This window comes from Dermacentor andersoni, chromosome 1, assembly GCF_023375885.2.
Source record: "Dermacentor andersoni chromosome 1, qqDerAnde1_hic_scaffold, whole genome shotgun sequence".
Lineage (NCBI taxonomy): Eukaryota > Metazoa > Arthropoda > Arachnida > Ixodida > Ixodidae > Dermacentor > Dermacentor andersoni.
The window spans coordinates 243,160,561-243,174,510 of NC_092814.1; the positions used below are offsets into that span (position 1 = coordinate 243,160,561).

Consider the following 13,950-nt stretch of genomic DNA (forward strand, 5'->3'; position numbering starts at 1 on the left):
GCGTAGCGGACCAGTGCCTGCAAACGCTGAGAATTGTTCCCTCGCTTGCTGCACACTCAGTGGCACACACTCGGTAACCCAAGTTGCCAAAAGGTTCACTGAAGAGGGGAACATGACCAGTGCATTTGTGGTGCAGCCTGCTAATGCATCAGATTGATGTCCTTAAGGAACCCTTGTGATGTGGGTTCAATTCCTCACAGCATCAGAGAAATTTAAAGTATCTCTTTCGTCATTGTAGAGCGGCACATTCCCAGTGTCACATTACCTAGTTACCCAAATTGGCCTTAAAAAGTTATTTGAAGAGTAGAACGCACTTACTGACACATACCCAGTAACCAAAGTTCGCATCAAAGAGGTTTACTGAAGACTAGCAAAGACCGAGTCGCACTTATCCAAGTTGGCATCAAAGAGCTTCTTCAAACAGCAGTGGCTACCCAGTCCCATAACTAGCGATTCATGTCGGCGTGGAAGAGGTTCGTTGAAGAGCAGCACATTGACACATACTCAGTGACCCAAGTTGGTCCGATGGTTGGTTTCAAACCCTGTTCCCTCAGCACGGCAGCCCAATGTGCTTACCCATTCGACCATGGACTACCCAGTGATACAGGTAGTGGGAATATGGTGACAGAAACATACATTGATAGCCCCTAGAAAGTGCGTGAAGTACCCTAAAAATGCGATTGAATTAAAAAGTATTATATTTAAACATTATTATAACCAATTACTCAATTTGGGGTGCTCATATCTCAAATCTGTTGCTCCGCGTTTATTAAAAAAATTTTTTTTTAAAGAGGAAGCTAAATCAGGCTACTGTTGGAATTAACGACAAGGATTAAGGGGGTCCTTATGCTGCACAAGAACAAAGCACTCACATAAATACAATAAATGCAGAAAGTGTGTTAATAGTATAAACTGCACCAACATGGTACACGCAAGTTCAAGAGAGACTATGCTTACACAACCTTATGAAGCTAACAGACAATGAAGCCAACTATAAAGCATAGGGATAATTATGTGTGGTTTCAATATAAATCTACAAATGACAAGGTAAAGGAAAGTGGACGAAAAACAAAACAACTTGCAGCTAGTGAGAGCCAGGCCCATACCTCTCGTGTCGTTTTACAATGCCAGCTCACCACAGCTTCGCTTAGAATGACTCCCACATTGCGTGGGATCTGCGGTCGGAGGCCTCCGTGAAGTAAACATGCGGAGAAGCGCAGGTGCACAGCTGCTATCATGCCATCCTCGTCACACTGTCGTTATGCTGCCATCATCACGCTGGCGTGATCCTGTTGTCATGCAGTCTTGCTCAAGCCACTGTTATCATCGCGCTGCTACCATAGTCAAGCTTTTATCACATCTACCAAAACATGTTGATGTGAGCAGTATGCTTCGGAAATAGTGCTCGGGCGGCATTGTTGGGTGATTGCTTTGGGAGACAGTTGACTTTCGCTACGTTTCGTGAGACTCGGCACTGGGCGCGTACAAGTATGCGGCCGATAGTGCTCTTGCCGTGCGAAGGTAGCAAGCTTGGCACAGCGCTTGAAATGCTGTCAGCCGTAAACGCAGACGCGTCCGATCCTGGGTATCGCGAAACCTCGCAAAAGTGAAACTGTCTAAGAAAGCGATCGCCCGAGAATACCCTCCCTAGTGTTTCCATTCGATTTCCGTGGACTGCATAAGGTATTTGCTTTCTCAGACATACACCTTTGCTGGTTGCTGCAACAATCTGCTGCCGGTTACCGGAAACACTGTATTATCACTGCGCATGGCTATAACTCGTGAAGTGGGTGAAGCAGAAGGCAGAAGCTGCGAGAACGTAACAATGAAAAGAAGCCTGTTGTAATCTCTTACCTACATAAGTTGCACGAGAAACTTTTTTTTTTTGTCGCCGGTTAAAATGTCCAGAGTATGCAGTCTTGTTCGCAATAAGCTAAAAGTTGATGCTGGCGACAGCGGGTGTGACGCTAAGTGTGTGCAGTTTATTCCGTGCAAAGTGGCTGTTGTCTGCAATCTCCCGTTATCATCTGCCAAAATGTCGGTCACAGTGGAAGATGTATTAACGTGAGAGTAAGAGAACATATTTCGTGTCTCGTTTACCTTATTCCCACTCAGCGGAGGATTGTAATCTGAAATTGAGAGATTAATGAAGCGTTTCACGTTTTCACCTTCAGGAGGACAGTTAGCCAATTGCACTAAGTGGTAAAGAAATAGAATACCTTTCGCATTTTTTCTGCCCTCAATCTTGATGACTTGTGGCGATCTGAACGCGTATGCTTTTCCTTGAGTTGATACATTTTTTGGCTTGTTTTTTCTGACCAGTAGGTGGCGTCAATGAATGGCTATATACAGACTATGTTGCTGTTTACAAACAGGGACTCTAGCTGGCAAGCTTCCCATTCTCACCACAGAAATAGAGCGGCCAAAAAATACAATGGAAAGCCGCAGTCGTGCGGCAACACACAGCCACGCAGATTTTCAAGTGTTCATCTGCAGATAACCCCGAATATACAAATCAAATGTGCCGTATAATGCACAGAAAATTATACCTGTGCATGAGGCACGATAAGCCCCCCTCTTTCTATTATCAACAACACATAAAGGCGTGTTACCTACGTTGAGATAATTTGAAAACATTTTTTTTTTCAGCTATAAGAGACTGATCGTTACCCGGGTTCTGAACCTCCACGGGGTCCGCAAGCTCACTGCTGCCAAGGCACGTGCAAAATGGTCCATATGTGTTTTTTTTCCAGTTTTTAGTTGAGTCAGCACTTCGTCCTGTTGTTCGCTTCCCTTCGTTGATGTTTTTCCCACTATTTTATGTCACCACACCAACTTGTCCAGCTGTCCTTATTTCTGCATAGTGAACTTAGTCGCAGCTTACATGGACAAGCATGGCGGCAAGCATGGACCAGGTGATACGGGCGGTGGCGACTGCTCGCACCACGAGCGGCTGAGATTTTATTTACGGCCTTGTCGTCGTGAGTGTGCACGCCAGGGACTACTACTCTACCGAGCCAACACCTAGTCTAGGTGATGTTGACCGAGCTTGGTGGCCCGGCAATTCAGGTGGTGTTGACATCAAAGGCAATGGAGATGTTTCTGTGCAGTGCCTGGACCATGGGAACCTACCCTCTTCTGGGTAAGCTGTGTACTAAAGATACGGAAGCCCCTGCGACAGGAAGGCTTCTGAGCAGACCTAAGGGGGAAAGATAGAATTCGGAACACACGGAGAGTGCACCTTGCGATAAGCTAGTAGCAATTACCTTCGACCTGCAGTTAAAAGCTCTTAAAAACAAGAGCCAGTTTTCTTAGCAGCAGTCTGCAATGGAGAAAGCAGCTCCGAAACTCACTCTAGCTCATGCATCTGTGACAGACAACTTTCTACGTACAAGGAAACCAACATCTGCCTACAAGATTAGAGAAAAAGACTTTATTTTCTGAACCTTGCATCAAACACAACAACATTATACAAAACGTGCCGCTTGTGCAACACACATGCAAACAGTCACTCTCTAACGAAGTAAAAAAAACTAAAGGCCGTCCTTACTTCCAGACTTTGATCAAACGCAAAAACCTTAGACAAAACACGTGGCTCATAAAGAACACATGAAGCATCAGAAAATCAACACGGTTATTCATGCATACCCAAATAAATTAAAATGGATGCTGCATGCCAGTAAGAACAGCGTAGCAAATGAAAGTAATTGAAAATCAACAAGCAGTCTGCTAGCCAATCACAACAGAGTGGATTATAAGCCCATAAGGCCAAGTGTATAAAATAAAGTTCTTTGGGCTTTTTTTTTTTTTTTTTCGGTGCGTTTCGACATCGGCATCTGTAAACTTTTCCACTGTGCAACAAAAGAGCTCGAGGCTTCAATGCCTATGGGCAGCTCAATGCAGAAGTACATACAAATGTGCTGATATCAATACTAAACTGATCAACACATTTCAATATTGCTGCTTGACAGTGAACAAAATGTGTTCAGAATGTTTAAAGCAGTTGTATTAAAATATATCACTAAATTTGGCACTTAACAAGCAATGTGCCACTTTCATTTACATATTAAGCAATGGTAAGTGTACTTTATAACGACAGCAACAAGGGCTAAATTTTAAAATCAAGTAAGCTTAGCTGTACTGCATTCCACAGCAAGTCTTCTTGACTGAAACACAGTGTAACTTCTAGTACTTTCTGTAAGCGAGTGCTTATGACTCCCTGTGGATCTGTGGCCTATGACTGCTCTGTGAGCCAAAGCTAAACATATCCAGTGCTCCTACAGCTGCTGTAAGTAAATTCACTTGTGATGCTCAGATATCTGCTTTATTCACCCATTCCACACGGATGCAAGCGAAAAAAAAAATGCTCACACACATCTCAGGTGTTCCATTTGTGTACTGCCCACTCAGACATCAGATATAGACAAGAAGGCTATACAAGACCGAAGCCCTGGGCATTTTGGATGGCTAGTCGCAGCTTTTCCCGCATTACCGCTTCGCTTGAATACATTGGAAGATCAAGTAAGTTGAAGCATGTGTGGGCCACAGGTAGGTGACTGTCATCCACCTTCATTGGTTGCAAGACAACCTGCAACAACAATGCAGAGTGTTTCCTCAACAATTGCTCCCTCCATGCAAAAACTGACAGCATGATGTAGCATCTTTCTGTAAGCTGACTTTTTTGTGATACACTGCATTTTGTGCAAAATAAGACTCTCCAACTTTTGGGACACACAGGAGTCGACTAAAATGCTCGAGTAGCCCAGCGGCCCGAAAAATCTTTCAAGATAAAAAAAAAATGGCAATGTATAAAAACACTCGTTTATACTTTTTTCTTCAGTGAAGTAGTAAATTTCATGACGGACGAAACCATGGTGGTGTTTCACGTTCGCCTGTTGAGCAGCCTGAATAGAGACCCTGCATAGGATGATACTGAGGAACCTATGTAACGACTCTAAGCCTGATGTGCATCACGCGTCATCACAATTAAATAAAGGGAAAAAAGGGAAAAAAAGAAAAACAATTAAATTTTGGTGTTTTACGTTCCAAGACCCCGATCTGATTATGAGGCGCACCATAGTGGAGATCTCGGGATTCATTTTGACCACTCGGGAACATGCGCCGATGTCTAAGGCATCGGCTGCCACAGCCAGGATTGAACCCATGTTCCATGAATTTAGCGCGGAAGCTTCAGCTCACATGGAAGTTATACGCCCAGCAAGCGCACAAATGATTAGCTGCCGCGGCTAGGTGCCCGCGGACTCAAACGTCACTTCTATATACCACCAGTCAAGCATGTGTGCCTGATTGCAGGTCCAACTGCCAATCATGACTAGTAGTATCAACATATTGACGGCAAGGTTTTTGCGATGCTTTGCTGCCTGCAAACGTTCCTAACAACCACACTGACTAGGTCGCTTTGACTAACCAGCGCTGTTTCGTTGGCGACCACAAGTTGCAGAGTCAACAAATATTTTTTACCAGCTTGGAATGCTAACAAATCGCCTAGCCAACAAAGTCGAGTTTACAGGGGACAATCTGAATGGGATCAGATTTCTTTATAGTCACCACGCTTGTGATGCACCAAGCGCATATCATGCCAGAAAAATCTAGCAAGACACAGCCCGGCATTCGAAACTTAGACTGCTGTTATACAATGGTTCTTTGGAGAAGGCAGCGGCGCGGAAGGCTGAAGAATCCGGCATTCGAAAAGTCTGTCGGCGACCATAAACAGACTGCCATATGCAAGCTTGGTTTGCCTTTACAATGGGAGCACACCTTGTGTATAATGAGGGTCACATTTAGTCGAATTAACTCTATATGCTATGACCTTTCAGAGCTCTACGACAATGTTTCAGAGCTTCACACCCAGATTTTTGCAAAAGTATGAGGATCTTCTCATTGTAGAGGCATAACCACTGAATTTGCCAATACAAGAGAGAACTGTTTTCAGAAACTTACTGCCCTGTTCTTTATTTAGCATAGCCTCATGATCAACATTCGACAATGCAACAATGTAAGTAATGCTGCTCCCATCGTAAGAAGCTCCAAGTGGAAGACCAATCTAAGCAATACAAAGATACACACCTTGAGCTATATTGAGTGTGAACAAAGGAGGACTGGTTGTTTATTCCCACATCAAAAAGAAGAAAAAAAAGTATGATGGCAGGAGTAGAGAAAGGAGTGTTGCCGCAAGCATCGCATATGTCTCACTGCTCTGCTGGCACCTACACTTTTCCAGAGCCAAAGATGAGAACAGAGAATGGAGTGGAACGCATATTAGAATATGAAAGATGTCATGAAAGTATATCGGGCAAGGAGAGAGAGAGGAAAAAAATTCACCTACGATTACGATATTCTCAATGAAATGGAACACATATTAGAATATGAAAGATGTCACGAAAATAGATAAGACAAGGAGAGACAAAAAAAATTCGCTGATGATTACAATACATAGCTCCTAATGTGAAATTTGAGTGCAGCTCTATACGGGTTTTCATTTCGTGCTATATAGGCTGGTGCGGACAATCTGTCTTGTACAAGATGTTGTAAACGGAGTGAAGTGTGGCGCAACTGCTTCATTAATCAGGAGATCATGAAAGGAAGCGCGTGGGTGACATGGCGGCACAATTCACAGCAGCCACTGCAGACAACCTCCACTCATGCAGTGCATTGTTTCCATACAGACGACGCAGGCTACTCTGGCGCCATCTCGCAGCCATCGTCGCCGCAAAGCCCCTCTAGTGCGGCACTAAGCTTTTCTTCTTAGCTTTTGCTATACCCACCTCCTCTGCTTTTCTCCTCGCACTCATTTTGCTCTTGCCACTTTTTTCATCCCGCGCTGCATTTCGCGTTCGCTTGGTTACGAGGTAGGTTGTCGACGCTGATGCTCACCACAGGTACAGGCACCTAAGAGCTGCGCTCTAAAAAGTTCGTCGCCAGCCTGACAGTCCTCCTGATGTACAGGAAAACTCTGCATGCAGTCGCGCATCGTAGAATGTGAGGCACTGAGAAATCCCAGCGCTGTCAATGAAGGCTATGTCTGCGGGGAAGAGAAGTGCAGTCGCCGTGTACGCCACAATCCCCAGAGTGCTGAAAGTGGCAAGGACCTCTGCACGCCACGCCACAGTGTGTGTGAACCTAAGAACGAGCTGATGGAATGCTTCCTCACCGCAGTCAGGCACACACTTGAAGATGCAGAACCGTGTTAGCGGCAATGAGCCAATGCCTGAGCGCAACCTGTGCGCAACCTGTGCGAAGATGCAGCATAGTGGTGCACTGCAATCGTGTGAGCTCGTGTCTGCTGACAGCGGGCGGTGGTTTCCCAGCAGGAAAGTGAGCGTTGTTGCGATTAGCTGTTTACCCAGCGAAACCAGTCGCGCACAGAGGATGCGACAATGGTGAACCTGCCGACGACCTCGTCAGAGCCATTTCCAACTGCGATGATTCAGGGCAAACAGTTGGGCTCCGCCAGAAGTGGTTTGGACAGTTTGCAAGGGGGCATTCCACATCACCTGACATCAGCCCAAATTGCCACGTCTGTGGTGTAGACGTGGTCAGTGTGCCTCCCTCCTTCTTTGTTCGTGCACAGTGATATGCATGCATTTTGGGCCAAGCTCTCCTCAGAGGAAAATGGATACCACACTCCAGATTGGTGGGGGATGATGTCATCCATCCCCTGACACCAAATTGGGGGGAAGGCAACGGGACCAAGACAACGGAGGGGTTAAAAGAGGAAGCAGACGCTTGGTAGAGAGATCGGCCGCTGGAACTTAAACGTGATCTTGCCTTCAGTATTCATCATCATTCGTGTACAAAATATAAATCTAAACATGTGTTTAAAATGTTCTAGATGTCAGACCCAGCCCCACATTTCCTCACTCCTCTACGGTGAATGTTCGAACATCTCACATCTTCGCATCCCCCGTCGCTGGTACGATGCAATGAATAGCAGCGCGTCGGCCAGCTGCAATTAATGCAATCAATAGCGCCGGCCAGCTGATCAGCCACCTCCTCGTTGGCCACCTCGCAGCAGTTCCCAGTCAGCCAATGAAGATGAAGACTGACTTCTCTCACTACGAGATCCACTATCTTGTATACTTCACAAAGACGAGAGGCTAGGCAACCCCTATTCCACCTGGCGAGTGTGGCCAACACCACCTAGGTGGTGCAATCTAGGTGGTGCTGGCATGGTGCGCGAGCTCGCTAACAGCATGCATTTCGACGGCAATTAAAGCGTCGCTGCAGGCCCAACCTACGCTCTGGGAGCCAATCGCATCTGGTGCGATGCAGCGCTGAGACTGTGGCTGCGCTCGTGGTCGAGCTTCTTCCTCTGGAAATGAAGCCGTCCGTGTGCACGTGAAGGTGCTCTTTGAGCTCCTCACATGCAATGGCGTGTGTGCGTCTTTATGTACACTGAGCTGCTCAGTGCTTCTCACAGATGCCCACAATTGCTGCACAAACATCAGGTGACTGTGCCTCAGCTGTGAGCAGAAATACTATTGCGTAGCGTATTATAAGAGACCAGTGCAAGTGCCATCATGAGCTTGCCCCATTCATGCAACAGGGCACGTTTACACTCTCAACGAAAGCGAGCGAAGCGGCTTTTCAGCTTGCAGTTTCACATGCGTCGGTTTCATTGCCGTGAAAGATAGAATTTATGGTGAGAGAGACATACCGATGATTTGCTCAGTCTTCAACAAGGAAACTGGAATAGCAAAGCTTACACTGCGAAATAAACAACGGAGAGACTCCACTTACTATACCACTAGCCTGTGACACACGCTGGTTGTCAATACACACGGCAGTAGATAGGATACTTGCCCAATGGACTGAACTGAAGGAAGTTTTTGAAAAATCACAGAGAGATAAAATATGCTACATGGCAATGATGCTTTATGAAATGCACAGTGACCACAAAAACAAATGCCACATACTGTTGCTGGACTGGGTTTTAATGGAAGTTCAGAATGTCAACAAATCCTATAAAGCAGAAAAACAAAACCCAATGATATCGTTCAAAGATCTGATGATCCTTGTGAAGTTGACAGCTGCAAAAGTACTTTTGCCAACTTCCCAATACGACATGTTAACGGTCAATATCAATGAGCATCTCGACCCAAATCCTTACTTTGGTCACCAGTTTGAAACAGCACTCTGAGACGCACACTTGCCACACGACGATTAAAAGGAGCTGCGGTTTCGCTCCTGACGTTTCATTGTGGAACTCTTCAACCAGCTGAGTCAGTGGCTTCCAGCTATCAAAAGGCTTCTCTCCTCTCAGCAGAGCACACATTGAAAGCAATACATGAGCCAATTATGGAATTGGCGTTGTGGTTTCTCTCCGTGGAAGCAGTGTTTGCTTGTAAAATGCAGTGGAGGAATTTGTGGCACGTAAAATGGTGCTCTACAATTACAACCGATGATTTCTGGGCAGAAGTTGGTTCCTATAGGGACGCACAGGGTGAAAACCCATTTGCCGAGCTGGCCACGCTCGCCATGACACAGCTGTTATTGCCTTTCTCAAATGCTGGAGTAGGAAGATGCTTTAGCGACATGAGCATTGTGAAGAGCAAGCGTCATAATAGTTTGGACACCAACACACTGAATGCACTACTAAGTGTGCGGGACGGGCTCCAGAGGCATAAAAAAAAAAAAAAAGCCATGAATATAGCTTGCCAAGGGACAAAGTAGCAAAAATCGGCACGATGACATCGTGCACAACAGCAGAGGATGATGTACTGCAAGGTGCAGATATTTTCCAAGAATCGTGTGCACCACAGGAGTGATTGCCTTTATGTACTGCCATAGCTTCTGTTTACTTTTATTGCCTGTGAGACTGTATAATTAGGTATTTCAAAGACGAGCTCTTCCTATGTTTAAAATTATAATAGTGCATATTGCAAGCTTCCTGTTTATTGTGCTGTATACATTGTACTCATCCGGTATAATTGTTTTGCTCTTCTAAACTTAGCAAACATATTTTTATTACTCAGCCTTGCCATATGTTATCGGTTACTGTTAAGAACCGAAAGAAAGGGGGGTTAACCCCCTTTCTTTTCATTCATTACATAACGAGGGTCTCAAATCTGGTAACATCGATGCCTTCAGGTAGCACGCGTAATTTATTGACCAGTTGCCTTCGCCCAAAGAAAGATCACCTACTTGTAACGGCCGCAGCAGAAAGGATCTACCACATCCACCGCCAAGGTGTGTGAGTGGTGGCCCTGGCTAACACTCCCAAGGTTAGTTCTAGTAGCAAAACACAAATAACCAAGAAAGTGGATGGGAAAACAGCGCCAGTGTAGCTCAATTGGTTAGAGCATAGCACGAGTAATGCGAAGATGTGGGATTGTTCCCCACCTGTAGCAAGTTGTTTTTTCATCCACTTTCAATGTCATTAATTTATCCCTTCTTTAATTCAATTGCCGTATTTACTCGCATAATGAACGCACTCGCGTAATGAATGCAGCCCCCACTTTTCCAATCAAGAAGTAAATGTTTTCTTTTTCTCGCATAATGATCGCACCCTGAACTTGCTGCCATGGAGTAGGAGACACACGGTATGATTCGGCGTCTGATATGGCGTCCGGCGGGTGCAACTGTGTCTCTTACTTTTATTGCGATAGCAATTATATAGACGCTCCAAGCGCATTTTTGCCGTCGTCGTCATCGCTACCGCACACCACATGAGCAAAAGAGCACAAGGGAAGCCGACGAATGCGGCTCAATCTTGTACGTCCTCTTACGTCCTGCAAAAGGCCCTCCAGCCCTCCCCCACCGGGAGGGGGTAGGGAGGCGGCGTTGTACTCTGGCAGCAACTGCACAACCGCGCCCGAGCAGTGCCAACAATTGCGGCTCAATCTCCCGCGCACAAGGGAGGAAAATAGGAAGGAAACATGGCGCCTTCTTTCATGCGCTTGGCACCAGGAGAAGGGGAGCAAGGTGGAGGGTTACTGTGGCAGTAAGTGTGCATCGTGTGGCTGCAGCACGCCCTATCTTCAAAGCGAGCTGTGTCGGGGGCTGAGTCGATGGTGGCTCCCACCTTTGTGCGTGCTGCGTTCTTGCCACTCAGTTTGCGTTGAAGCAAATGTCTGCAAGTTTATATGGCCGATAAAACTACTAACCTTACTTCATGTAGCTATCGCAATTGATGATTTGCATTTCGGGTGAAACTGACTTCTCTTTAGAGGTGGCCACGGGAAAGAAAATTGATCAAAATTTTACCCTGCCTAATGAACACAGCCACCAACTTTGCACGTCTTACGGGAAAAAAAGTGCATTCATTATGTAAGTAAATATGGTAGTAAGTACAAGTAATTTCCCTTATGCTGTCCTTGGTATCTTTGTTAACTTCTCATGATACGGTTACTGTTAAGTAAGGTAGTGATTTTTTTGTTCGTCAATTTGGTTGACTGTATGATTAGAAGTACACTAAGATCTCTATTTTATGTTATGTGTATCAAATGCTATTCTAGATTGTTTCATTTGTGACAAATGTGCAATTTCATTGAGATATGTTCAAACATTTATGGCATGTTGCAATTTATGCGCATAATAAAGTTTTGCACTCCGTACGAACTGCGTGGCCTTCGTCTATGTCACCATTTTGTTTGCCTGGTGCAGAAGATTGCACTCTGCTTTGTTTTTCTATTCTATTGTATTTTGCTTATCAACACATGACACAGTGAAATATGTATTTTTAATGTTTTCTTCAGCAAGTCTGTTGTTGGGTTTTGTTTAGATCAATGCTCTTAATGATCTTACTCAAGTGATCTTTTTCGCCAGGCGTTCTGGCTTTCACATGTCTTCATGTGTCTAGTTTCATAAAAAGTTTTTTTTTAATAAAATCAACATCCAAAAAGCTTTCATTTTGTGTTCATCAGTCTGAAGTTGATGTTAGTCTACTGATGTTAGTCTTTTGGTTAACGTATCTTTTAGCAGTGTAATTTTTGTATCTGATGAATCAACCAGACCACTCGCCATCCTCCATGTCATGGCATGGTAATTAAATGTGGTTTGAAAACATGGCAACCAAATACAACATAGAAATGCTTGGCATAGGACTACAGAATAGGCACTAAAAATCCTATCCTATAATATTTTGTCAAAGAATTACTCAGTGTCGACGAGGAATTTTATTTTGTTTCTGTTAATTTTTTACAGTTGTACATTTTGTTAAGAACTTCAGTTTTGATTTCACAGGTCTCTGGGTATGCCCAAAAGCATATGTAGTTCATTTTTTACATATTGTTGCGGGGGAGAAAATATATGCATTTACAGTATATACAGTTACGAGGTTGTAGCTCAGTAGTCAGGGTAACACCATCTACCGATCGTTGAGACACTTCAACCTCCTCTTCACCTCACAACGTCCTTTTCTCCACAGCGGCAAAAACTCGTATGCGACATTTACCCTCGGCGGCAGAAGCATCATCTCGATGCTTCCTAGGGTGTCGAATCAGTGTGCGAGTTATAGGGCTTTAATTGCGAAACGTGCACAATATCAGTTCTTGGTGGGGTAGAAGACGTCGAAGTCACAGGTGATATCTCATATGTGAGGCTGGTGACTTGGCGAAGCACTTGGTATGGCCCGACGTATTGCGGCAGCAGTTTTTCGCAAAGGCCGACACGACGGGAGGGTAACCAAAGCAGGAAAAGTGACCCAGGGCTGAAATGAATGTCCAGACGATGACTGTCGTAACGGTGCTTTTGGCTAGTCTGAGACGTCAGAAGACGGTCACAGGCAATGTGACGTGCTGTGGCCGCACGAGCAATAGCGTCGTGAGCATAGAACGTGGTAGTGGAAGGGAGCAGCGGAAGGCACCGTGGAAGGCATCGGAAGGGAGCAGCGAGTCAAGAGGCAGGATTGGGTAACGGCCATACAGTAGATAGAACAGAGAATAACCAGTAATATTGTGACGCAACGAATTGTACGCAAACGTCAAGAAAGGTAAATTGCAGTCCCAATCCCGGTGATCATCGGACACGTACATGGAGAGCATGTCCGTGAGTGTATGGTTGAGACGCTCGGTAAGTCCGTTTGTCTGTGGGTGGTAAGCCGTCGTGGACTTGCGGGACGTGGAGCAAGAGCGAAGAAGGTCGTCGACAACCTTAGAAAGAAAACAGCAGTCTCTATCTGTGAGTAGCTGATGTGGAGCACTATGATGTAGGATCACTTCATGAAGGAGAAAATCAGCCACATCAGTTGCGCAGCTCGTAGGGAGGGCCCGCGTTATGTCATAACGCGTGGTATAGTCCATCGCAACGACCACCCACTTGTTGCCCGAGGATGCAGTTGGAAATGGGCCAAGGAGGTCCAGGCCAACGCGGTAAAATGGCTCTCTGAAGATATCTATAGGCTGAAGGTGCCCAGCGGGAGACAATGGAGGCTTCTTGCCGCATTGGCAAAGTTCGCAGGCAGCGACATAAATTCGAACAGAGCGATATAGCCCAGGCCAGAAAAATCGCCTGCGCACATGGCCGTACGTACGGGAGACACCCATGTGACCAGCGGTGGGCACGTTGTGTAACTGCGAGAGAAATGTCGAGCGCAGATGCTGGGGAACGACGAGAAGCGGTTCAGCACCATTTGGATTCATATTGCGTTGGTATAAGGTCCCGTCCTGGAGAACAAAACATACGGAGGGAAACGTCCTGTTGCTCCGAGGTAAGGCGTTCGATGATGGATCGCAAATATGGGTCACGATGCTGCTCGTCGGCGATGCGTGACAAGTCAGAGATCGACAAAATGCAGGTATCTGTATCGGTTTCGGTGCCATCTGGAGGGTTTATTTATTTATTTTTTATTTGTGACACCCTCAAAGTACATAATTGTACATTGCAGAGGGGAGGGGCGAGGATACATTTCCAAGAGTAAAAAATACAGGATTAGTTCTAGGAAGTCACAGTGCCAGGAACTAAAGCGACATGAAAAAACTAGTATAATAT

At 45.5% G+C, this 13,950-nt stretch overlaps 1 protein-coding gene across 4 annotated transcripts in view; it reads right to left on the bottom strand.

Moving 5' to 3' along the window:
- Positions 1-3,418: 3,418 nt before the first annotated feature.
- The window catches only part of Herc4 (HECT and RLD domain containing E3 ubiquitin ligase 4), a 281,533-nt gene continuing 271,001 nt past the window's right edge, over positions 3,419-13,950 (bottom strand). For all 4 annotated transcript variants that reach the window (XM_055063579.2, XM_050196063.3, XM_055063577.2 and 1 more), the window contains one exon: positions 3,419-4,588. In XM_055063579.2, the coding sequence (XP_054919554.1) occupies positions 4,433-4,588 (156 nt within the window). In that variant the 3' untranslated portion in view covers positions 3,419-4,432. The remainder of the gene's footprint in view (positions 4,589-13,950) is intronic.